Source organism: Porites lutea, chromosome 5 (assembly GCF_958299795.1).
Source record: "Porites lutea chromosome 5, jaPorLute2.1, whole genome shotgun sequence".
In the NCBI taxonomy this organism is placed as follows: domain Eukaryota; kingdom Metazoa; phylum Cnidaria; class Anthozoa; order Scleractinia; family Poritidae; genus Porites; species Porites lutea.
Window position 1 is genome coordinate 27,510,721 of NC_133205.1, and position 26,601 is coordinate 27,537,321.

Genomic DNA, 26,601 nt, shown 5'->3' on the forward strand with positions numbered 1-26,601 from the left:
TTTTAAATAAAGAAATGCACTATTGAGCCAAGATAAGGGAAATACAGCGGGAATTGTACGCGAAAATGTCGTATTATGAAACAGATGCCGGACAATGTTCACTCCTTGACTTAGCTGTCACAACCGTCGTCTTTTTTTAGTCTTCCCGAGTAATAACAAATACGTTCGTAAAAAAATGGCCGTAGAGCCTTACACTATCTTCAGAAGATATTAAAGTTGGGCTAGCCAGGATTATTGTGTTGAAGCAGACATAATTTATGTTTCTCCAAGAAACTTTCTCCCAGCAAGTTTCATTATTTTTTTTTAAAGCTCAGCGTAAGGTGGCAGGTTGTCAGATCGATACCTCATTATAATAATGGAAGGACCGAATTTAAATATCAATAGCTTGTGATGCTTTTCTTTCCCTAGCAGGTGTATCGAAGCTGATTAATATGCGCACTTCGCTACGGTACTTTTTTGTCATGAGAAGCTCAGGCTATGAACCATAATTTCTGAACTGGCCGGTTACCGCTAGTGACGAACGTTTCGAACGAGGGGGAGGAAGAGGAGTTGACCTCGACTTCATTGGCTCGGTGTTGATGAGCTTGTTTGGAATCGAATCACTAGAAATAACGCGCACGTAGTCATTTTTGTTCGATCAGTTATCTTGTGGCTTCCACAATGTGGGATAGCTGGTGAAAAAATGCCGAGGCCTTATTACTGATGTCGTATGTTAACATCGATTGTTACTGAAACCGGTCGTGCGTATATCGCAGATTCTATCGCCCGCTTGAAGCTCCTCGCCAGTGACCATATTGAAATGCCGGTAGACGAACTTTATGCGCTTTTTGGTGCTTTTTTCAGGGATGGATAAAAGCAGATATGCAGCTACACCAGCAAAGAAGACAGGCGACTTGCCACAATCCTTGGAAATGCCAAACTCCGCAGAGGATAATCATGAACGCATGTCTTACATGTCCCAAAAAGCACGCTCCATGTCGCTGTACGGAAGTCAGCTATTTCAACAGGCTCGGAGCCCTACATATGCCTTGTTTTGCTTATCAGAGACTAACCCGATCCGTCGACTATCAAAGCTTATCGTGGAATGGAAATATCCTTTTTGTGCTTTTAATGCTCTTTATAGCTGCTCGGGTTAAGTATTTATGAGTTGTATTATTTTCTGTGATCGCAATAAACCAACCTTAGTCGCAGTGATCGGGGTAACTTGCCTAAGTTAAATAATTCGGATTACCTTATAACCTATATATATTTAGATATAGATGGGATTTAGGGCCGTAGGCTTAGTGTTTAAAGCACATGTGCTGTGGTTGACTCTTAACCTATCTCACAGTATTTGAATATTTTATTTTGCTTGCTATCGCAGCCAACTGTATTGTGTTGGCTCTAAATACTCCTCTACCAGAGGAAGACAGAACAGAGTTGTCTATGAAACTGGTAAGTACCTCTTAAAAATAGCCAAATCTCCTTGTTCTTTTCTTTTCTTTTTTTTTGTTCGGGTGGCAAGCGTTAAACCCAAACATTTGGATTCTTTTTACTGTTACCCAACAGGAGGATGCAGAGCTATATTTCGTCCTTATATTTTGTATCGAAGCGCTTCTAAAGATTATGGCCTACGGATTTTTGTTACACCCTGGATCTTATCTGAGAAATGTGTGGAATATTCTTGATTTTGTCGTGGTTGTTATTGGGTAAGTGCCTGTATATGCTTTGTGTTTTTAGTTGCTTTGTGCACTCGCAGTTCTTGCTTGTTCGTGGCGTTAAACCGAAATGTAAAAGTTATTTGTTTTTACTGATTATTTATTTAGCCATAATTTTTAAACCAGGCTCCTTTTTGCATAAAATTGTGTGAGATTAAGAGTATATGGATAACAAGTTCAGCATTGAATTTGTTATCCGAGCCCAATATTATTGTCGTTTTGATCTAACATATTAATTTCCACGTTGCTAGTTTTGAAAACCGTAAAGTATCATGAAGCTCATGAAAATAATTGAAAGTTCGTCTCACTGTGCGCTTGCGCGCTTGCGCGCTGCTTGAAGTACAGATGTGAATATCATGGCTCAGATCTTGCCTTGTTTTCAAAGCAATTTGCTCGGAAGCCTTCCGAATAACTTTTTTGAGTAATTAAAAGTTTCGAAAGAGAAGTTTGAAGACGGTGTTAACAGTATCTTTCTAGGGCAGCCAAGAGAGTGTTCAGTTAGCTCCGATGATCATCATTAATTATTTTGAGTATTTTTCAGACAAACACATTTTCTGAAACTGTTAGACTCGCGTATTTTTATACGCATGTCATCCCATTTTCTTGCCGCAATCATTTCGCGTCAATCATTTTCGTTACGGGTTGGATTCTTTCATGGCGTCGCGTTTATTACGTGTTTTGTTCAATTCCGTTCGGTCTTGACTTCCTCAATTCTAAAAAACTATAATGTTATTCAATTTTTTCAGTATTTTACTCGGCCAAACAGTGCGTGTGAATTTTGAAGTGCTGTTAATGTAATGGAAGTTTTTCGATACTCGATTTGGGGGAAGAATCCACATCTTGTTGAGGCGAAAATAATCATAGTTGCTGTCAGTATTGGCTAACAAGACGTGGTTTTGTTGTTCTTTTTGTCTGGTCGTTCATTTTTGAGATGTCGTGTCGAATGGCGATTAATATTTAAACACCGACACTTTGTTAAACCCCTCAGCCTTGCGTGGCAGTCTAAGGCGCCGGAACAGCAAGGTGAAGCGTGCATTCTTCCTCTTGAAAAGTAATAAGGGAGGATTTCTTCAGCTGATATTCTGGGGCGGGGTATTCTTCGTGAAGAGGTGAAGAGTTGCAAAGATGAATGACGATTGAGCATAGTCTTCTGTGCCTTGTTTTTCTATCCCTTGATTAAGTTTCAAATGAATATTTATTATTCAGAGTTGAAGATAATGTCGCCATGTTAAACGTTCTTAGCAATTCCGTTTGAAATCGGTGTTCTTTGTATGATTAAGAAAACTGCCTTTGTCACGAAAACGGTCTCAGATTCCGGCCTTGTCCAGCTTCCAGCTTGAGCTCATTTTCTAATTTCTCCTTACAGTGTTGATGCGTAATCAAACCTAAAATGTCATGAGAATGTAGAAAATGATCACAATATATTGGTGGACTCATCAGCACCATAGAACGTGTTTGGATCACATTTGTATGGAGAATATATAATCTGATATTAGTATCAACGTTTTAAACCCGAACGTCAAAATTCAAATTCTCATTTGTTATCCCTATACGTTTTCAATAGAAATAGTGAGGAGAACTTGTTGATGTATCAATTAGATTTATCCTGTGTCATCATGTCCGTAATTCTCATGACCACTCTGTTTTACAAAGCATTGATGTTACAAGGAGAAATTTGATGCTGATCACTCTTAGGGCTTAAAGGGTTCAAACGTGACGGTTCGTAATAATCCCCAGGTCCCAGTTGTTCAAAAGGTGGATAGTGCTATTCACTGGATAAATAGGGAACTTTAGCAACGACAACGGCGATAGCAACGAGAACGGCAAAAAATCAATAGGGTTATTGAGCAAGACAACAAGTTTGCCCGTGCTTCACGCTTTGTTTTTTTTTACTTTCTTAACCGTAATTGCACGAATACGACGTGAAAATGCCTAATTTCACGTTTTATGGAGGATGTAAACGAGCGACGACGAAATTTTCTTCTCTTTCTAAACTTGAGTGCGTTCCCCGACAAGAAATCAAGTCCAGGGAAATTTGCCTACACTTGACATTTTCAGCGAACTGGAATAAACGCGACAAAGTTTGAAAAAACGGCAATTCATTTTAAAAATAACATTTTCGCTGCCGTCGCCGTCGTCGATGCTTAAAGGGAGCTTTAGCAACGACGACGGCGACGGTAACGAGGACGTCAAAAAAAGCAAATAGGTTTATTACGCAAAACAACAAGTTTGCACGTGCATCACTCTTTTTTGTACATTTCTTTACCGTCCTTGCACGACTACGACTTGAAAATGCCTAATTGCAAGTTTTATAGAGGACGAAAACAAACGACGACGAATTTCTTTTTCCCTCTCTTAAGTTGAGTGCGCTTCTCAAGAAATAAACTCCAGGGAAATTCGCCTACATTTGCTATTTTCATCAAATTGGAATAAACGCGACAGTGTTTGAAAAACGGGAATTCATTTTAAATTGACGTTTTCACTGCCCTTGCCGTCGTCGATGCTAAAGCTCCCGAAAGTCCCTAATCTCTATCCAACGGATAGTGTAATTGGTTTCCCTTATACTTATCCGCTGGATAGTGATTTATCCGATGGATAGCGCTATCCAACGTTTGAACAACTGGGGCCAGCTGTGTAATATTCTCGTATCACGTCATGGCGGAATGTAAACGGTTTCACTGTACGAAACTCAAAGAAGACCATCGACAAACTTCATGACCTGATGTGTCTATAAACTAGCGTTTCCCCAAAATTAAGCTCTCTGTGCGTCACTTCAACACTTTGTCAAAACAAACAGAAGTTATCAATTTGAATAAATGCTGTATGGTGCCATGCTGTATTGTAAGGCTGTGTCAAGTATATTTGCAAAGGTTAATCCAAATTTTGTTTGAACCATTCTTTGTACGTGTTGCTTGACAACTCAACGTTTTTAAAATCTAATTGTAAGTCCGTGTAAATGTTTATGGTTAAAAAATCGATGGGCTGCGTTTAGGAATAGCGGTCTTTGTGAGCTGCTGAAAATAATCATGTAGCACCTGCAAGAATATATCCCGGCATTTTCTTGCAAGTGACTGACTTTTTTTTTTTTTGGCTTTTAATAATTGTGGAAATTCTCTCGGAAAGCCGAGAAAGTTATGCCCTGAACAATACAGATGGCTTTAATCCGATGTTGAATTCAGAGTTGCGACAGAAAATTGTAACACTCAATTCTCTGTATTAATGACATTAATTTTCCAGAAGTTTCGTCGTTTGGTTTCCACGTTAATAAGCCATTGTTATTCCTGAAGCTTTTCCCTATTAATGTTTACATTATAGAATAAAGGTTTAGCACACAAGCCCATGTAGTTGAGATTAAAGCCTATCTTGTCATAGTTACAATTACTGTCGTGATAAATGCCTTTGTCCATGGCAAACGTGATGGATTGGACTGACTCAGATAAAAACACGTGAAAATGTCATCCTAAAGGGAAAAGGCAATTCTGGTTAAATCACTTTGTGAACTGTTATGAAGGTTTTTCGTCAGCTTGTATCAAGACAGTCAGATTTGCCTTCTAAAATGCAATTCAATATTCATTAATTAACAATCATTGAATGACGCTTCGTATGATCTGAAGAATTATGCAGATAGAGAAGAATGTTGTGGTAACAGCCTCCGAGATCAGCCGATAATTGTTCACATCTTACGAAAGCCGAATTCAATAGTTGTTTTATTGTTCATTCAAAACATTACTAAGTTCTCAACAAGCTTACCTTCTCGTAGACTTTGTCCTATTTCTCGGCAGGGTTTCAGGATACAAACAGGTGTTTTTTTCTTACAGATATTTCTAAAAGAAGTAGATAAGATCCATCGAGCAATATGTTTTGTTTATTCTTTCATTTCTTCCCTTCAGTTTTAGTAACAAATTCAGCTATTTCGTCTTCGGATAGCCGTGAACGGCTCAACGGCCCAAACAGCCTCGTTTCCAGGCAAATATGCCATCGATCAACCTCGTTTTCAATCAAATATACCATCGAATCTATGGTATATTGCTCGCATATTCCAAATATGGTAGGCGCTAGTTGGATGCGAAGAATTAGCTGGGGCATTAGGGCCAGTCAGAAACGGCGAAATATTTTGAACGAATAACAATTTACGATATATAATTGTGAACGGCGCTCTACGAAAACGTTGACGTCATAATTAGGGCATACAAGTGCACAACGAGTGCAAGCTTAAAATGGCGGAAATCGACAAGAGAACCGCAAAGACTTCCGATAATAGCCACTTAGTGTGGACGTGCGAAAACGATGCGAAAACGTCAGTATAAACGCGAAGTTTTCGCTAAGGTTTTGTTAATACGAGAAAAACGGTTTTTTAAGACATAAAATGTGCACCAAGGCACGTGCTTCAAGCTTCTCTGTTAATTTCTTTGCCGTCGCTGAACAACTACGATGCAAAATGTCCAAATTTTAAGTTCTCTTGAGAGCGTGAACGGCAAAGCAGTAAATTTCACTTATCTCTCATCTCCCTACTCAGCCCCACCCCACTAAAGGAGATGACAAACCCAGGCAAAGACGCTGGCACCGAACTAGCCACAATTATTGCGTAATTGAAGATTTCTGAGCGGAATAAATCAGTCATACTTTTTCTTATTTTGCACAGGATTATTAGTCTTCCTGAAGTCAGAAAGCTGTACCCTGGTAAATCTCTGGATGTGAAAGCTCTAAGAGCAGTTAGAGTGTTACGACCTCTTAAACTCATATCTGGCGTACCTAGTAAGTAATTTATTGTTTATCTGTTTTGTTTTTGCTTACTATACGTAAGTCATTCATTTAGCATTTTGGTTTGTTTTTACGGAACAGAAAGTAAAGTAGGTGATCAAAGCTGTATTTAGTATTGTAGAAATATTGCTTGTTAAATAAATGAATGTCTTGTAAATTTCGTCAACCCAAGGTAACTTATTTTGATTGTAAATATGTAAAAAAAAAAATAAAAATAAAAGTTACTGGTATAAATAAATAAATAAATAAAGTAGGTGAGGAAGAGAGATTTAGGATAGTCCAACTGATTTTAGTGTGGTCACCAAAAAGGGGTTAATAACATGATCGAGGTTGGTCCGGCTTGCCGGGCTGGTGAAATTGTGCTGAGACCTCAGCGTAAAAGACGCAACAGATTTAAGTTGTAATTACATGACAACTGAGCCAGCTTGGTTAGCTGGGCTCGCAATGTTTCTAATCTCTCTGTAAACATGGTGGCTCCGTGCTTGCCCTCTTCATGTAATACCAGGATGAGAGTCACCTCGGCGAGGCGGTCCAGCCTGGCAAACCCAGCCGGCCGGACTCGTACCGTAATCAGCTCCTACGAGGTAGTCGATTACGAGCGGTTTAACTACAGTGGCTGGAATGGCAAACCGATTTTAGTCCTTTTCATATAGGTGGTCGCAGGTGCGAGGTTCGACTGTAACGAAGTTCCATGGTCTTGCGCACAAATCTAGCTTTACTTTGGCTGGCCGGCCACTACGTTTGTGAACATAACAGTACTGAAGAAATGCGGGTTACTGAGGGATAGTGTTATTAAAGACGTGCAAAAGCCCAACGCAACCATCTTTTCTGCAGTACTGTTTACAAATCAGTGACCCACTGGATATATAGTAGCGCAAAGTGGCGCAAAGAAAAGAATATCGACAACTTTGATAGTAGTTATACATGGTCTTGAATCTGGCCTTTTTAAAGCTCGGGTCAAAGATCTCTTGGTAGTACAAAGGCCATTGCGGCCGGCGAGCAAATTACTAAGACAAATAATTCAAATGAAACACAACAAGTTTAAAAATCCCAAATGGCAGGGTATGGGCTATTTTCAAGCGGGGCCAACGAGTTAAACCTCAGGACCATAATAACCGAAAAACAAATTCGGCTGACGGTAGCGGTCAGAGTGGATCTTGAACATGGGATTTCCGGATTGCAAGTCTGGTGCTCCGTCGATTAATATTAATGAAAATAGGAACTTAAAATTTTGCCACATTCGACTTACCATACTCATCCCGACCACTGCTTCTTTAACACATTTCAGTCAAGAGGCTTTCTTACCTGAGTATTGTTTCATGGATTTGATAAATATGTGACTTGCTTTCTTTTTTTTTTCCCCAGGTCTTCAAGTTGTTATGAAGTCAATAGTCCGAGCCATGGTTCCTCTCCTTCAAATAGCTCTTCTCGTCTTATTTTGTATTCTCATATATGCAATTATAGGTTTAGAATTTCTCAAAGAGCAATTTCATTCGACATGCTACAACACTGAAACAGGTGAGTTAACTGTTAACAGTTTTCTCTTTTCGTTTTATGCGCTGAAAATCGATAGGGTCGTCATTTTACCGCAGCAGCATTAGCTCAGTCGATAGAGCGCTTGACTGCAGAGTGGAAGGTCGCGGGTTCGATTCCCAGAGCCAGACAAATACTCAGGGTCTTAAAATAACTGAGATGTTAAGGTACTTCCTTTGCACTGCAAGCGGCTAGACCTTCATGTGGCTCGCATGACTACGTAAGTTAGCTCCCGTCTCCAGAAAAGACATAAAATAGTGTCCTCAGTTAGCATTTTTCGGGCTAAATATAAACTGACACTCAAAAAAAGTACAATTGTTTATGATCATTCGGCCAGCGAATTCTGGGAAGAGGGACATTTTTACTCAGAGCGCGGGAAGTGGGTCACCGTGGAAATGCTTTGTAGAGGAGAGCAGTAACTGGTGTTTTCCTGTGCTTAGAGCCAGCCACATGTGTTTACTTGGTCCTGATTGGCTCATTGAATTGTTTGCGTCAGTTGTTATTGGTCAAAGCCGGATCCCTTTTTTTAGTTCAACAATTGTCAGTTAAAAGCAACTCTAATGCCCTTTTTTTCATAGACCTATTGCAACTCTTACTCAGTATTTCAAGCCTTGTCCATGTGTCTTTGCAGGTTCAATGGAAGAGAATCCCAGACCATGTGATCAAGGACCATTTAAGGGAGTTAGACAAATATTTCGCGGGAGAAAATGTGATAAAGGCTTCAACTGCAGTGGAAACTGGGTCGGTCCGAACTACGGCATCACGACTTTTGATAACATTGCAGTAGCTATGATAACCGTCTTTCAGTGCATAACGATGGAAGGATGGACTCAAATTATGTACTGGGTATGAGATACGACATTTATCTCGTGTATCTGTACACATCCTTTTTCAATTACTCATGCCAAAAAATTTGGGCACGGTGCCGGTGCCGGAATACAAAAAAGATCGAGACCTTGTACTCTTGAGCTGCTGTTTATTCCGAGGCAATTCAGTAACGTTCATACCTCGCTGTTACGCTCACGTTTCAAAATGGGGTGGAAAAATGGAGCAAATATGCATGTACACAATTGCATCTCAGGTACCCACGGTGTGAACACAACACCGAGGCACAAAGGCGGGGGCATCAAGTGTGGACATAGCCTTGGGCTGTGTAGACAAACTGAGTGATCAACATCAAATTTTGCCTTGTAATATCAATGCTTCATAAAACAGAGTGGTCATGAGAATTACGGACATGATCACACAAGATAAATTTGCTTGATATTTTATCAACTTCTCCCCACTACTTCTGTAGGAAATGAATAGGGGCAACAAATGAGAATTCAAACTTCGATCTTAGGGTTTAAAGGGTTAACGGATTCATCTTGACATTAAAACTTGAAAAAATGTGGTTTATAGGTTAAATCCGTAAGTTAGATCGTGAAAATCGAAGACCTTTTAAAAGGTGCTTTACTGGAGCTCTGTTTAGTTTTGTGTACCTGTGTGTTACTGTTTCAAAGTTTACTTTGTTCCACAGACATTTGATGCCATGGATAGCGACGGATATCTCTACGCGTGCTACTATGTATCTCTCATTGTAATAGGTTCTTTTTTTGTACTCAACCTAGTTCTTGGAGTTTTAAGTGGGTGAGTACTTTTCTGTATGCAGTTCAACCTTTGCTAACTGCCAACTCTGCAGTAATTTGACCCAGCAGATACATTCACCCTTATTTTAACCTCCCAACAACGGCTACTTCCAAAGGTGATCCTGGTGGGGAGTTTTGACTGTAGTGGAAATATGTGCTTTTTATGTGTCTGTTTTCTACTAGAAGAATATACTGATTTAGCAACAGAACGGGAACGTCAGTTGACGACGGCGCGCGCAAATCAAATAACTGGCTTGACCAATGGCACAGCGGCAAATTGGCACTAGAAGTTGAGTTTAGTCCTTACTGCGCGCTTTCCCGTTCTGTTGCTAAATCAGACTAGTATCCCGCGGGGGGGGCATTCCGTTTTTTTTCTAGCCTGAACGGGTATGCTGGCCGTGGTAGTGAAAAGGGAGACTACTGCGTAGCCCCTTTTTTTATCAAACGTAACAAAATAACCCATTCTCGACTCCAGTGCTTACGCTTCTGACTCCTGTCACGCGCAGAAGAGCCATAAGGTTGAGATTGCGAAAATTCAAGATTTCGCTTATAGGTGACTTCCGCGCATGCATTCTTCCTTGCTTTTTACACGTCCAGAATTGCCGAAACGTCGGAAATTATTCCTAAAGTAACAGGGCTATTTTCCGTTTCCGTTGGGTTGTTGGGATCTCGGTCAATCTCTTATGGTATCAACAAGTTTTTTTAATCTGCATCTGTGATTTCAATTTTTAAAAAAATTTGTACTTCTGTACGGGAAATATAATGAATCAGGGCAGCGAGAAAAGGTCTCTTCCTATAAGCAGAAACAGGGTCGGGGTTTGGAAGCCTCGGAAGCACACCCCTCCTTACTAAAACTTCCCTTAGGTGCCCCTCCCCCCTCCCCAACGTTACATCTCGCCGTCACCCCTCCCCACAACGTCCAAGATAAAAGAAGCGTCACGAACAGCAGTTTACTGCTTATACCTTCAGTAATTCTTCTGAACCCCAAGATATGAAAGCCAAACTCTTTTACTCTTGCAAAAGACTAGTTTCTGAAGAAGTGGTCTGTTTGTGCAATCACAAATTTTTAAGAAACAGATAAGACTGATATATACTTGATGCATGCACCTCGCGTCGTTCTTACACAGTCGTTTTTTAATTACCAACCATTTAATCCTCATCAAAATTACTAATAAACTGGGTTATCTGTCCTTGTTTTTAGCGAGTTTGCCAAGGAGCGAGAACGTGTTGACACTCGAAGGAAATTTTTTAAGGTTCGACGGCAGCAGCAGCTAGAAAGACAAGTACATGCGTACCAATCCTGGATCGATAAAGCCGGTAAGTTTTAGTACTCCCTTATTTGGCCTAGACGGATATGTGCCGCGAAACAGGGTATGGTTTTGAAAGTTCGGTGCCCCCGCAACGAAACTTCCCTTGAGTATCCTCCCGGCCCGGGGTTTCGATGCACCTATTAACGGCAACAGGTTTAGCTCAATTGGTTGAGTGATGGTCGGCAGAGCGAAAGGCCGGAGGTTCCGCGATTCTCATGGCTAGATCAATTCTCAGGATCGCAAAAAAATACTGACGGAGAGTTTAGTTAAAGAGGCTATGCCACACTATTTTCTGTCTTTTTGAAAAGCTAAAACTTTTTTGGCATCAATTTAATTCCAAAAATAATGGTCCAGGTTTGTTACTTGAAGATTATTTTTCGTCGTTGAAACTGTTGCAGCGGATTGCAAAGATTAGACTACGAGCAGTCTCTCTTTTTTCTGTAGTCCGTCGAGCAAAACGCGAGACACGCAAATGGCTACGCGCGTGACTGATGGCGCGAGACGGAGAGGTGTCTCGCGGCTTCGCCGCTCCCGCGCGCACGCATTGCTCTCACTAAATCTGAAGAAAAAGAGAGGCTGCTCTCAGTCTAGCAAAGATAGGCATGTTTGAAACTTTTTCAAGTTTTAATGTTATGCCTGCAAAACTCACCAAAAAGGTATTATGGATAGTGCTTTATGATGAAATTTGTCTGATATCTTCTTCATAACTATACAGGAGCATTTTTTATATGGCTAAAGGCACAAAGTAATGACTTTAGCACAAAATTGACCTAAAAAAACAATATCCACGTGACATATCCCCGTTTAGCCTGCGTGGCAGGCGCCCTATAAAACTCGACGCCTGCTTCGTAAGCTAAGCCTCTTTAAGACTTGATGTTATTGACTGTAAAGACTGGCTCAACACGAGGGTTGGGGTGTGTTGGGATCCGTCTTTTGTTAGCCTGCAGTGCAGGCGTATTTTGGGTGGGTGAAACCGTGCTCGTGACAGTGGAAGATTGGGGAGAGTAGAAATAGTAACCTCGAGCAAATTGCGCGCTCAAAGAAAACGCCTGCACTGCAGGCTAGTCTTCTGTTAGTGTAATATCTGTCCAGTTTCGGTTTTGTTCAGTCAATCTGTATCTGCTGTTTATAAGTCATTAAGGAGTTGCTAGTACCTGCTAGATGTGGATATATTTGCTTTCTTTATAATCAATCTCGTATTGACTTTGTATAATTGACAGCCGAAATAGCAGCAGAGGACAATGGCTACAGAACTCAACACCTGAGCTTGAACGACTCGCAGTCACATCTTGTCACCAATGACGTTGTCAGTAACCCTGGACGAGTGGTGTCGAAAAGACAAGGGAACACATACCGAGTCAATTTGCCTGAGAGGTAAGTTTATAGCATGCGTAGCAGGCGCTTGGAAGAAGTGGGCAAAAGAGAGAACGGGCGCGCAAGAGGGAGACACGCGAGGGGTGTCTCCTTCTCGCGCGCCCGTTTTTTCTGCAAGCGCCTGCTACGCAGCCTAGTAAGTTTGCATCTCACATTACGTCATACTTCAGTTCCTTTTCGTTCAAGCTTGTTTCGCTGTTGTGAGCATGATCAGTTTTGTTTTCCAGAGTCAGTGCGTTTCAGCGGTTTTGTAAATGGAAGACGAAAACTTCCTTTAAGATTCGTGCCATGGTCAAGTCCCAAACATTCTATTGGACTGTACTGGTCTGCGTCTTCCTCAATACCATTGTGCTAGCTGTGGAGTTCTACAATCAACCTCAGTGGCTTGAAGAATTTCAATGTGAGTTTCGAGGTGTACCTCTACTTTTAGAAATAATCAGCGCCATTTTATGTGTGGACGAAAGACATCAACTCATTAGTTTCAAGATTCTGAGAACTGCTCACCTACCACGTTACCCTTGTCCCTGTGGGTTTAAAAACTTGAGGGAACTCGTGTGGATTTAGTTTTTCCAATTTGTCCATAAAAATGTTTACTAAGGTTTATCTAGGGTTTACGTGCAAGTTTAATTTTGCAGATTCTCTATTCTGCGAGTCTCAGTTGTGACCTGTGTTTCTTTTATTTCAGATTACGCGGAGATCGTATTTTTAACGTTCTTCTTTTTAGAGATGATGCTTAAGCTTTTTGGCCTTGGAATCCATAACTATTTTGCTTCAAGTTTTAACTGTTTCGATTGCGCTGTAAGTAATACTTTCCTTCTTACATTCATCAGTTAATAAGCCTTGAGTGTGAAAGGGGCAACGAGTGTGCATGATGAAGCAAGGCAAACAGAATGGCAAAATTATGCGGTTATGCATAATGCTGTGCATGGTTATGCATAATGCTTTTCTGCTGTATAAGCGATTTGAAGTTGAGTTCTGAGGGCGGATTCACAAAGCTTAGTTGATATGGGTCTTGGATGCTGTCTAAAATCAACAGAGGCGTTTCTTTATGTTGCGTAAACTATCGTCAGATAGCTATTATGTTGTGTCCTTTAGTAACCCACTACGCCACTTGCACATATCCCATAATGAACCTTATTTGCCCCCCCCCCCCCCCAAAAAAATAATAATAATAAAAATATTTCCATAACCTTTGTTTTTCATTTCTCCTGGGTATTACAGCCGTCCCAAGAGAAATTGGAAACAATGCTTATGCAAAATTTTGGGGGCAAATAAGGTGCAGTATGGGAGATGTGCAAGTGGTGTATTGCCTGGATTATAACCAAGGGGGTCTGGGTACGAGATCTTGTATTATGGGATTAAAAACACCAGACCCACGTAGTCAGAAAAGGCAGAGTCGGGCAGATATTGAACAAGATGCAGCCATTCAAGAAAATTTAGTAACAAATTTATGGATTGCCGGACACTTGCCCAGACGTCTATTATATACATTTAGTAAAATCCAACTAGTGGTCTATTATCAATGCTACGTTCTGATTGGTTGAGCTACTACTAGGCTATATGTTATAGCCTACTAGTAGCGAAAAGCGCGCGCTTTTTGGCGGCAAAAAAGGATTAAAGTCTAGCTTTAACTAGCTTAAATTTTTTATTCTCGATATTTTTGACCAACTAGTTGGATTTTACTAAAACAATTCCCCTCACCCTCATGGCCTCTGAGTCAATAGCTCATTCGGCCTTCGGCCTCATGAGCTATTGACTCAGAGCCCATTCGGGCTCGAAGAATAATTGTTAAGTATTGCTTTGTTGTTGTTGTTGTTGTTGTTGTTGTTGTTGTTGAACGATAAGAACTCAGTGGGTAGAATGAAGAATAACACTAAGAAGGACTGTTACATTTTCATGTTGGGACAGGTTAAAGATATCGTGGAACGTTTCTCAGTATTTTTAAGCAGCTTTTTATTTCTTGTTTGCTTGTAACAGGTTGTGTGGTGTGGATTTGTTGATATAATACTTGATCAATACGCCGACTTAAAACTCGGCATCAGCGTGCTCAGGTGTGTGCGGCTTCTAAGAGTATTCAAGGTCACCAGGTGAGCGTTAATATATCAAACCCTTATCACGGTGTGTTATGTGACAACCAAAGACAGAGAAGCGGGGAAAACGCCCCGGGGGGGGGGGTTACTTCTGGGTGGGGGTGTGCCGCCCGGTTCTCCAAATCCTGACCAAATTTCAGACCAAAAAATGTAATTTTCCACACCCGTTTTCAGACCTGACCACTAAAATTGATATCAGATGAAACACTGTGTTAGGTTTTTGATATAGGACCTGATATCGGACGAAACACCTTCATATCAGAAATTCAAAGCTAATAAAGTTAGGTAACATTTAACAATTATTCCTCGAGCCCGAATGGTTCGCTGTGAGTCACTCTGAGGGCGAGAGGAATAACTGTTTTAGTGAAATCCAACTAGTTGGTCAAAAGTATTGAGACAAAACAACTTTAGCTAGCAAAGCGCGATTCAGCCGCCATTGTTTTGGTTTTCAAAGCCGGCGCTTTTCGCTACTAGTGGGCTGTAACATTTAGCCTAGCAGTAGCTCAACCAATCAGAACGCAGCATTGACCACTAGTTGGATTTTACTAAAATCATATAGCCGATGGAGAGACCCTTCCTTTTATCTGTGGTGTACTTGCGAGAGAGAAAATAAGCAAGCCAGAGAGAAAGGAGGGTGGGGAAACTTGGAAACAGCGAATTGGTTTGACTAGGTTGAATTTTGGTCAGAAAACGCGCCATACTTGCCTGGTGCTTGACGAGTGTTTCCTGTTTAATCAAAGGTGGTTTTTGTTTTCACGTGCAAGTTTACAGAAAGCAGCAAAACATCCTACTCAGCGCACTTCCTTTCCTTTTTGCCTAGAAACTCTATGGTTTCAACTCATGATCCTTTTCCTCTCTTTTAGACACTGGAGATCACTCAGGAACCTAGCCACATCTCTCGTAAGCAGTATCAAATCTATCGTGAGCCTGATTTTCTTATTATTCCTGTTTATCCTGATTGCCGCTCTCCTTGGCATGCAGATCTTTGGTGGCAAGTAAGTAGATTCGTTAAAGGTGTTGCGATTTTTAATTGCCTTTTCTTCTTTGCACGAAACTGGAAAACGTCATTCCGCCCACAGCAGACGTAGACAATCCAATGAACCAATTAGAAAGCGAAGCAAAGGTATCTAGCTGGCGCTAAGCCCGGTTATTGGTTCTACCTTGACTCCTGATTGAGAACTGGCGCAAGAATTTTTTTTAACCAATCAGGCCGTGTGGCTGCAAAGTACAGATCCAAAGGAAACTTTACAACCCAATTGGAAACTTTTATGTTATTATTTCGCCTGCCCCGTCAGCAGAAATTAGCTGCATTATTTTTCAGCAATACTCTCTGCATCAATAAACAATACATGGTTTAATTTCATTGCATTCTGGTATTTTAAGAATGTTCTCAAGATTTTAACTGAGACTTAAGACTTGAAACGTTTTCAAGTACAGGCCATTCATTAAAAAAAAACTGCAATGGTCTATGATTTTTTTTTCTTACTGGTGTTGACACGCTGTTTGACAAATCGAGTTTTAAACCCTTTACAGCCTTAACAGCCTTGACTAGAACATTATTAATCTGTTAAAATCTGTTTAAAAGAAACACCTTCTAAACAGATTTGGACGCCCACTGGTTCTCTTAAACCGCGCTTAAATTAGACTCAGTGTAAATAACCAGCCCAAGTTTTATTCATGTTTAATCTGGATTGCATATTCTTCTTAGATTCATAAAAAAAAACGAGGCTCCACCAAGAACGAACTTTGATGATTTCCAGAACGCCATGCTTGCTGTGTTTCAGGTAGGTGAAGACAGCGACGAGGCAGTTAGTGAACGGTTGCTACCAGTTTCAAGACACTTAAATGTCTTTTATTAAGAGAAAGAAGTACACAACCCAGTTTCGAGCAGGGGCCTTTCGGTCGCTTATCTCTCTCCCTTACCACTTCAATATCAAGGCCAACCTGCTAAAATTCCGAAAAATGTCTAAGTATATGTTCAAATTAAAGATCTTTTATAACTGACACATTTATAAAATGTGACCTTAGCCCTTTCCCTTGCTTCAATTTATCTTGGGATTTGATTTCGTTCTTTGTGAGACTATTCAAAATGTGTTATTTCCCTTAACTTAAGGTGACTCGACCCAGTTTTTTTTAGGGGGTACTACCCTACTTTGAAGCTGTCTGGTATCCCCACCATTACTTTTATCGTAAGTATAACACATAGAATGGATAACATATAGATCAATCTACAATGTAACATAAAATTTTTGGCGATCGGGGTAAATGTCACGTGGTTATAATGCCACGCCCCTTTATGGTCTGAGTCGAAAATCTGCTGTTGCCAGCATTTTTTCGTGAAAATCGCTCGGCTACACATAGTGCGCATTTGTGCCTTGCGCTGAACAGAGTTTCACCAAAATCGCAAAGACCCAATTCGAGAAATTCAGCGGTTTCCAAATTTAGGTCATAGTTTATGCGAAAATGATGAGCAAACTTTACACGGATTATATCTAATAAACTATGAGATTCATCTCTGTATTTTGGGCATCCTTATAACAGATGGGTCCTTGCAAGTCAGCAAAACGATTTAGGTCCTTGTAAATGCGCGCGATTTCGAGCAAAGCAAACATATAGAAATTATAGTTTTCGCTATTTGTTGACGTTTGTCAGCGTTTAAGAGTCAATCTCACGAAAAAAGCATTTTTTTAAAAATTCGTAGTTTTTTTTCCTTCAAATTTTTTCAGGGCCACAATTGATTAACTAACTACCCGGACTCTGAATTTCATGGTCATTGAAAAACTGTGACATTACCTTCTATAAGCCCAAACTTGAGTAAACATTGAAGATTTTTAGCGTTTTGGCTGAGTTTGTGCTTTGGGAGTTGTCTATTGTTTCTAGTCTGTCATTATACAGCATTCTTGCTCAGCACGCGTGCAATGACCACGCTTGGCTGACTTCCAAATGCTCACCGAGATATGATAATTTAGCATAAGAAAATAGAAGGGATTCCCGTCACGAGTTGGTTTAATTATTGGCTTGCATTAAACCTATGAAAAAATGATATTTTTTTAATAGTAAGTAGATTTAGTGTGTAGCACTTCTTGATTTTTTTGCAAAGGCACAAGAAGCACGAGAATTGATTAAAAATTGTGAGTTAACGCGATGGCCTGTCTCACTGTACCAAAATTATCATGCTCGGAAGTCAGCCAAGCGCGGTCATTGCACGCGTGCTGAACAAGAATGCTGTATAATGACAGACTAGAAACAATAGACAACTCCCAAAGCACAAACTCAGCCAAAACGCTAAAAATCTTCAATGTTTACTCAAGTTTGGGCTTATAGAAGATAATGTCACAGTTTTTCAATGACCATAAAATTCAGAGTCCGGGTTGTTAGTTAATCAATTATGGCCCTGAAAAAATTTGAAGGAAAAAAAACTACGAATTTTTAAGAAAATGCTTTTTTCGTGAGATTGACTCTTAAACGCTGACAAACGTCAACAAATAGCGAAAACTATAATTTCTAAATGTCTGCTTTGCTCGAAATCGCGCGCATTTACAAGGCCCTAAATTGTTTTGCTGACTTGCAAGGACCCATCTGTTATAAGGATGCTCAAAATACAGAGATGAATCTCATAGTTTATTAGATATAATCCGTGTAAAGTTTGCTTATCATTTTCGCATAAATTATGACCTAAATTTGGAAACCGCTGAATTTCTCGAATTGGGTCTTTGCGATTTTGGTGAAACTCTGTTCAGCGCAAGGCACTAATGCGCACTATGTGTAGCCGAGCGATTTTCACGAAAAAATGCCGGCAACAGCAGATTTTCGACTCAGACCTCAAAGGGGCGTGGCATTATAACCACGTGACATTTACTCCGATCGCCAAAAATTTTATGTTATATTGTACATTGATTTATATGTTATCCATTCTATGTGTTAGACTTACGATAAAAGTAAAGGTGGGGATACCAGAGAGCTTCAAAGTAGGATGGTACCCCCCCAAAAAAACTGGGTCGAGTCACCTTAATTCAACTGTTTCCAGTGGCTTAATCCAGGGAGTAGCCGTGTTTCAAAGGGGAAATAGGCCGTGACAAGTTTCAAATTCTCTAAACTTTGGTGACTGTTTTGTTTCTCCTTACAAATAGATTCTCACTGGCGAGGACTGGAATTCCGTCATGTACAGTGGTGTGAATGCGCTTGGTGGACCGAAATCATGGGGAGGGATTGGAGCAAGCTTGTACTTTATACTTCTTGTTATCTTAGGAAACTGTATCCTTGATCCCACGAGTGTATACTTACACGTGACTATTATATCTGGTACTCTTACATGTAAGGGGGCATTCTGGTTGTTGTTTTTGTGTGTGTGGGGGGAAGGGGGGGTGCGGGAGGGCGGGGGATGATGTTGATTTGAGATTTGAGAAGGAAACAAATTAGTTTAGAAAATGGTATAAACATAAACCAGTTGGTCCGCTAAAAAAATAAAGGCACCTTGTTTTGGTAATGGACTATCGGGTATTTGTCTTCCAAATTGTTCACTTCAAATTTTAATTTTTGACAACCAACAAATCCCATATTTTCCAGTTTTTCAAAATTTAACACACACCCCTCCTAATTTTAATTCCTAAGAAACATTCGAAAAATCATCCAATTTATTGAACCCGGGACTCCAAACTAATTAAGTCATTTTTTGATCGAATGAAATTTCAGCCAGAAGCGTTGAAATAAACGAAAAAGAATCCTGGTAACTAGACTACCTCCTTTAAGAGACAAAAATATTGTAAGGCGCCGAACTTTTGGCTTCTAAGCGTCATTAATGTTTCTTATATTTGTCCTTAGAATGCTTATACTTTGGTATTCCAAGTACTCCATTGTTGACCGCTATGTTAATCAGTTTTTTAAAAGCAACCCTACAAATTGAAGACTTAGAAAATACCGAACAGGGCAGGAGGCCTTTCCTGAAAAGAGAAATCAAATAGGTTATAAGTCGAGAAATTGAAGGCACACTTTCACGAAACATGGCGACAAAAAAGAGTGTTCCAGGTTTGTAAGAAGTTAATTTATGCAAGCAATAAAATAATTCATGGGGCTAAAAAGTGAAAACGTTTTATGAATTAAAAGTAAATGGCTTGAAGTTCTGCTATTGCCTCAGAAATATCTTTAAAACAAATGCGTTTGATTCTGAGTTGCTCGTGTACAATCAAAAATCTTTGTTCATAACTTTAACAAACCTTATGTCAAGAATTCCCGTGACAGTTTTCCTTAAAGGCCTTTTACTTTTAGTCTCCATGAAGGTATTAAATATGAAAAAGTCTAACAGTGATCGTCGGAGTATTTGAAAGCTGTTATAACGTTAAAGCGAACCCGTTTCCTTAACAATACAACAGACACCCTGCTTAATGTCTTCTTGGCTATCGCTGTCGACAACTTGGCAAACGCACAGATATTGACAGAGGACGAGGAGAATGAAAAACTAGAAAGACAACGCAAACGAGAGGAAAACAAGAAGAAGTACAGTCAAAAGCCCCAAAAAGGAAAAGGATGGGGGAAAGCTGGGGCCAAATTACCTGTTGTCATGGCAATCAATCACTTTGTTCGAAAGAGGAATGGACACGCATCCACGGTAGCGGATCCCAACAACGTTTGGTCAGTCTCTCTTTATCATTTTCCTTTTTTCGATTACTTTGTCGTTGGCTTAGACTGTGAAATTGTTATAATTTCTTTTTCGTCAACGGTCGTTTCTTCCTACGAGCCTTAAACGCCCGTTGTGGCCACAGCTAGGATGGGCTAGGATACCTATACAATCTTGACCGCTGATATATGTGTTGAGTTGTTCAAGATTCAAGAAGCCTGTTTTTTTTCGCGTGCGTTACCTTCCTCCCTCCCTCCTTGCGCGCACTTCGGCCTTCTCGCGCCCGAAAAACTTCTCTCCTTTCCCTGCAATTCCTTTAGATTCCCAGGCTGAGATTCAAGTGAATTGATTATTCCTGTGTTATTCCATTTTTAAGAACGTAGAAGTTTGTCTCTCTCTCTGTTTATGTTGTACTTTGCTTTATATAAAGCTTCATTAATAGGTAAAAACGAATAATATTCCTTATTAAAGAGGTTTGAAAAAATACATATTTTTTCAAGTTTTCCTGATTTTACTGAGCAAAAGTAACGATTTTCTCATTTTATTTGTAGTATGGTGAACGGTGAAACAATCACCATATCTTCGGTAAGTATTGTGTACGTTTTTTACGCACACAGGGATTAGTCGGCGGGCGGAGGGGCAGGGGATTGTGGATCAAGGTAGTAGAGCAACATGCGAAAAACTTGACTTCATTTTACAAAAGTTTATGAGAAGACCGGAACGAACGGTTCCCAGTAGACTGTAGAAATACATTTCGCGATTTCTTTAGTTTCCTATGGCCAAACATAATGGTAGGCTTCAGAAATAGAACGCCACTGAATTTCTCAAACAATCAGGAGTTAGAAAATCGCGAAATTATGACTTCCGAGTATGCATTCCTCCGTGCTTGACGTAGGCCGTAGATGAATTTACCTGGTTTATTCCAGGGTTTTCCTGCGTCTTTTGCGTTTGTTTAAAGCAACTACTTTTTTTTAGCTTAATTCACACAATTTTTGAAGACTGCCCGAAATAGGCCGTTTCCGAGTTCTAATAACCTTCACTTTCAAAACGAGGCTAAATGCAAAACCTTTCTTGAGAAAATGATCACCGTGATTTTCACATCATTTGCCTCAAGCTTGCTTCACACTCAGCCTTGCTTTGAAACAGAGGCTTGGGACAACTCGGAAATAGCCCATTATCTAATGTGTTGAGCGGGGATATCTTGAGGGCATTTTTTATAGTCGTAGATGATGAAGCTAGCATTGCTTGCTCGCTTTTTTGTTTTAATTATTCCTCTCCATCCGTTCTTCAGTCCTTAAAGAAAAAGATCACAACATACAGGAGAGCAGCCAGTCATTACGACAAAGAAGAAAGGAACGGAACAGAGACCGCGGAGCCAGCAGAAACCCTTCGTACAAAAGACGAAGGTGATGAGGGCAAACGAAAGATGAGGGTTCGAAGGCGAAGGAACGAAGCCAATGGACATGCTGCGAAAGACGAGGATAAAGATGAAGGTTTGTGCGTGACGTGTCACATTATCCTTTCCACTGGTCATCTTGAGATTGCTCGAATGGATCGTTATTTCGAATTGCACTATGGCACAATTTTGGCTACTAAAAGGTTGCTTAGGAACCTGGGTCAAAATTCGTTCCCAAAACAGTCCCATAGTGCAATTCGACACAACACCGACCCAGTCCCAGTTTCCACGCGTCCTTTCTTTGCTGAATCCTTCATTTGGGGGCTGTTTACAGTCTTCACATGAAGGGAGGATAATCCTAGAAGGCGGATAATCCTAGCGCCATACGTTTTCTGTAATTCAGTTTACATGCAAAAAGTTGTACTTGTCCCTAGCGCTAGGATCTTCCTAGCTGAGAGAATCTCCTAGCACCATGTAAACTGCTTTCGCTGGGAAAATCCTAGTACAGAGGATAAACCACACAAAAATGGCGGCCGGTCGTTTAGTGAGTAACCTTAAATCTTTAATTTCTTCTTTACTGGTAACCGCAAGGACTGAAATTTCTGCATGTGAATCCAACGAAACGTTAGTTCCGCCTTCTAGGATCTTCTTGGTGCTAGGATCTTTCTCCCTCCGTGTAAACAACCCCTTGGTCGTTGATAAGACATTTTGTCAAACGGAGCTTAACGCATTAGCTCGCATAGCTTTCTCTATATTCAAATTTGTCATTAGGCTTCTTATTGTAAATAGCTACCTCACGTAATTTTAGTCTTTATACCGTATGTAAGTTTTTAGATTTCCCTTTCTTTCTCTATTATTTTATTTATTTGTTTTTCTTTTTCTCGGCGGATTAGCATATTTTTGCTAGTGGTCTAACAAACCTCATCAAACCCGAGATTGAATAAAGCTTCATTCATTCATTCATTCATTCTTCATTGCTAGTAACCAACACACGTGTGATAATGCAAATTATTGGAAGAAGGTCAAGGTTAAGGATGCGCAATGGTATTGATTAGAACCAATAGAGATATGTTGGTATCAGCGGTGCACGTACCCTAACTTGACGAATAACTTTCGTTACTTAACTGTCTCGACATGATTTTGTACGAAAGCAAGTTAAAGCGATGGGATTCTCCGAAACACAAATAGACATAAACGATTACGTAAGGTGTAAAGCATAGTGTATCGCCTGTAGAACTTTATAATTTCAAGTTGGATTAGTGCTTTTTTGTTGCGTTTCTCGCAGATGAAGACGATCGCCCGATAAGTGGACGGAATTTTATGAAAGCTCTAAAGACCGGAAGGTTCGGGAAACGGCGTCGGCCTCCACGCAAGGCCAAACCTCTTCTTAAAGTCAACACACTGTTTTTATTCAGCCCAGAGAACCGGTGAGTGTTAACCCCATCAAAGGGGATCCGGATTCCGAAATCCGGGAAAATTTTGGCAGTGGGATCCGGAATCCTGGGCTTTGGAATCCGGACTACAGCTTAAGGAATCCGGAATCCCACTGAAGATTGGAATCCAGAATCTAAGTTCCTCTGCCAAAACTGGAATCCGGTACCTGGGTCTGGAATCCGCGGCATGGAATCTAGAATTCCAGATTGTCTTGGATTCCTTTCCATATGGTGATCTAAGACATTGCATCACCAGCCCAGATCTGAGCGGTTTTCAACTGGGTCTCGTTTTCCAAAACTACACTAGTTTTTCTGGCCCGTTACTAAAATCTTATGTGTACATTATTGCGGACAGCTTTTCAATTCGACATGGAAAGACTCTGGTCTGGTATGAACAGAAACATCCCCGATTTAGAACGAGTCTTCCACATACATCGAGCATCATGGAAGCGGTTGGCCGAGAGGGTTTTTTCAACTAAATTCTTGTTCTCACTCTTGAATATTTACTTCTGTCTCATTGGGTACCAATCCTCGTTCCTACTCATTCACTTCCTGTATGGTTCGAACCTGATAATAGTGGCACAGAAACGTGTCTAATCATATGAGGATCCACTTTCATCCACTTTCGAGACCGGCGCAGGGCAGCTTCGCTCCATGTTTTTTTTCCACCGTTTTTATGCGTGAACAAAAGCCCAATTTGATATGGATTTCTTTCCCCGGCGCACGAGCTTCCTGGTACACTGTAAACATAGTCTTAGGATCACTTGGTTAAAAACTCCGTCTGGCAGAAGAAGAACCAGTTGTCTATTTTTAATCATTGACCATTTTCACCCAGCCCATAATGCACCATGTTTACCCCCAAATTTTACATTATCTTCTTGTTGTACATAATTTCTCCTGGGTATTACAGTCGTTCCAAGAGAAATCGAAGACAATGGTTATGCACAATGTGCAGTATGGTCTCGGTGAAAATGTTAAATGGCCGAGGAGTTGATCTCTGGACTCGTGAGAACAAATCAACATAGCGGTCGGAGCGAGACTCGAACTATGGTCCTTCGGGTCATGAGTCAACCGCAATGACGACTCGAATAAGCTATACCCCGTTTGCTTTCCTGATTTAGCAACAGGGCGGGAACGTCAGTTGACGACGGAAAAGCGTGCGGAAAGGACTAAACACGACTTCCGGTTCTCAATTTGCCGCTCTACCATTGGTCAAGCCAGTTGTTTGATTTGCTCGCGCCGTTGTCAACTGACGTTCCCGTTCTGTTGCTAAATCAGCCTAATAATTATAAAGTCTAGGGGAAATTAGTAAACTAGTACAGTTGCAAGAGATTTCCCGCTGTTGACGGCCATTTTATCGAGTTCTGACTGGTTCATTGGATTATCTACGTCTGTCATGAATCCTTTGCTTGATTTAAAACCACTCATATGTTCTTTACTTTTTTATTACAGCTTTCGTCGATTGTGTCACCGGATTGTCAATTTGCGACATTTTGACAATTTTATGTTGGTGATTATCATGCTTAGTAGCATCACCATCGCCATTGAAGATCCAGTTGTTGATGATTCCCCGCGAAATAAGGTAAAATTCAATTCACTGTTTTTTTTATTATTGTTGTCAGGTGATTTGCCTAAAAATCCCAAATTTTACGGTGCGAGTTTAGAAAAACAGCTAGTACCAAGTGAAAGCACCGCGAAAAGGAAAAACACGTGATTGTAATTGACAATTAACGTGTTATACGCATCTCTGAATAGCCTCATTCCCAGGCTCTTTCTTCTTGCGAGGAAGAAGAGTGAGTCTGGGAAGGAGGGTAACCTATTATGGTTAGTTACGTGAGTAATTGCAACAATTTGGTTGAATGATGTCTGTTGGTAGAGCTTTATTTGTCTTTCTTAACTAAACTGTTCCTTATTTTCTTTGTTTATTTTTCCTTTCAGCGTTCTAAACACTGTAAACGTTGAGTTTATTTGCTGAATTTTGTTCTGTAGGTCCTGATGTATTTTGACTATGTTTTCACCGCAATATTCGCCCTAGAAGTTATTGTCAAGGTGAGCTCTTTACGGCGGGTTCTGGGCTTATCTAGCCTGTGAACGCAGATGTATTTCCGGTCGTTGTTTCTCTCCAGCCCGAAAAGTTACTTTTCGGTGGGGGAAGGGGCGAGGGCTGGGGTTTAGAAGTGGGGGAGCTTGTAAGTGGTAGTTTACGGTAACGAACAATTACGGTAAACATTGTAAATTTGTAAACTGTAACTTGTTTACCCTCGGAACACTTAGGAGTTCATGAGAACTCGTTGAAACGCGTCCGTGCGTTCCAGATCGAATTGAAATTTGGAAGTATTGGTTTTTAAGGAGAGGGGAAAACCGGAGTACTAGAGAAAAACCTCTCGGAGCAAAGAAGGAACCAACGACAAACTCAACCCGCAAGCCAGGATTCGAACCCGGCGGGCCACATTAGTGGGAGGCGAGCGCTCCCACCACTGCGCCACCCCTATTTTAACCCGATGTGCTGACGATGAACTCTCTCCTCAGATTATAGACGTAGGTGTTATTCTACACAAAGGAGCCTATTTTCGTGATTGGTGGAACGTTATCGATGCTCTCGTGGTGACGTTTAACCTGGCATCCCTTATCTTAGAGTAAGTACTTTAAAAGTGCCTAGACGGTGTAATCGTGATTTGATCGGGAAATGGCCCTTATGCATGATTACTTCAGACGAGCAAATTTCATCAGCAAGCCTCCTTCCCATTTGTACTCTTTGTACGTGGGTATTCTATTCAACTGTGTCGCCTTGGGAATTCATTTATGCAAAACTTCGCAACTTTACAATAGGCCACTTCCGAGTTCCAAAAACCCTCCCTTTCAAAATGAGGCTAGATGCACAACCTTTCTTGTGAAAATGAGTTTTATTTGCATGAGAATGAAAAATGATATCCATATCAAAGGCTGTGCGCCTACCCTCGTTTTGAAACAGAGGCCCGGGGGAACTCGGAAAGGGCCTATTTGAAAACGAAGCTTGGTGGTGAAATTTGCTCGGTTTACATTTTGTATGTTCAAGGTTCATGGTTCATTTTATTTCACACTATGTACAGAAAAGGCGGACTGATAAAAGTTTTGAAAGTTACAAAACCTTTTGTATAATTAAATAGAGAAAATAAATTACAGTCACATAGGGTATAGGATTTGTGGTGTGGCCAAAGTAGCATACACATTCGAGTTGGCCAACACCTGCTAGGGAATAATTAACCCTTTAAACCCCAATATCCACAAACAAATGCTACAAACTGATCTCTATAAATTTTGAGAGAGAATTTGATAAAAGATCAAAGCATTTTCTCTTTAGTGCTCATTTTATTAATTCTCATAACCTTATCTCTTGACAAGGTATGGATATCGTTAGGAGAAAATTGGTTTTAGTCACCATTGGAGCTTAAAGGGTTTAAAAAAACTCACCGAGTTTTTTTGACATGGATTTGTAGGGCGTTACACTATCGTTTCTTTAGTGGGGTGGATTAAAAAAACTAGAATTGGATTACTAGTATAATATTAGGTAATGAACATTTGAATTTCATATATTGGACTTGGGGAATGAAGATCTTCCTTGCATTTATTTAAAATAATATTATTATGAAAGCTTAAGATTAATTAATTAAAAGATATATTCAACCAGGAGCTATGTATTTTAAACCATGTATTTTAATTATATAGTTTGTTAAACAAATCAAGCTATACTCATGGAGCGTATCTGCTTTTTTATTTAAGGCATAC

At 40.3% G+C, this 26,601-nt stretch overlaps 1 protein-coding gene across 1 annotated transcript in view; it reads left to right on the forward strand.

The window, feature by feature from the left end:
- Positions 1-422: 422 nt before the first annotated feature.
- Positions 423-26,601, forward strand: part of LOC140937314 (voltage-dependent calcium channel type A subunit alpha-1-like) — a 61,448-nt gene continuing 35,269 nt past the window's right edge. Inside the window, exons 1-23 of the mRNA XM_073386859.1 lie at positions 423-1,090; positions 1,329-1,434; positions 1,549-1,688; positions 6,340-6,452; positions 7,824-7,976; positions 8,623-8,837; positions 9,511-9,620; positions 10,821-10,936; positions 12,150-12,303; positions 12,531-12,703; positions 12,989-13,101; positions 14,281-14,390; positions 15,257-15,388; positions 16,102-16,177; positions 18,524-18,647; positions 19,763-20,021; positions 20,559-20,592; positions 21,299-21,500; positions 22,689-22,830; positions 24,289-24,418; positions 24,826-24,885; positions 25,366-25,472; positions 26,596-26,601. The exon at positions 26,596-26,601 is cut by the window's right edge and continues 97 nt beyond it. Coding sequence (XP_073242960.1) covers positions 819-1,090; positions 1,329-1,434; positions 1,549-1,688; positions 6,340-6,452; positions 7,824-7,976; positions 8,623-8,837; positions 9,511-9,620; positions 10,821-10,936; positions 12,150-12,303; positions 12,531-12,703; positions 12,989-13,101; positions 14,281-14,390; positions 15,257-15,388; positions 16,102-16,177; positions 18,524-18,647; positions 19,763-20,021; positions 20,559-20,592; positions 21,299-21,500; positions 22,689-22,830; positions 24,289-24,418; positions 24,826-24,885; positions 25,366-25,472; positions 26,596-26,601 — 3,047 coding nt within the window. The 5' untranslated portion in view covers positions 423-818. The remainder of the gene's footprint in view (positions 1,091-1,328; positions 1,435-1,548; positions 1,689-6,339; positions 6,453-7,823; positions 7,977-8,622; positions 8,838-9,510; positions 9,621-10,820; positions 10,937-12,149; positions 12,304-12,530; positions 12,704-12,988; positions 13,102-14,280; positions 14,391-15,256; positions 15,389-16,101; positions 16,178-18,523; positions 18,648-19,762; positions 20,022-20,558; positions 20,593-21,298; positions 21,501-22,688; positions 22,831-24,288; positions 24,419-24,825; positions 24,886-25,365; positions 25,473-26,595) is intronic.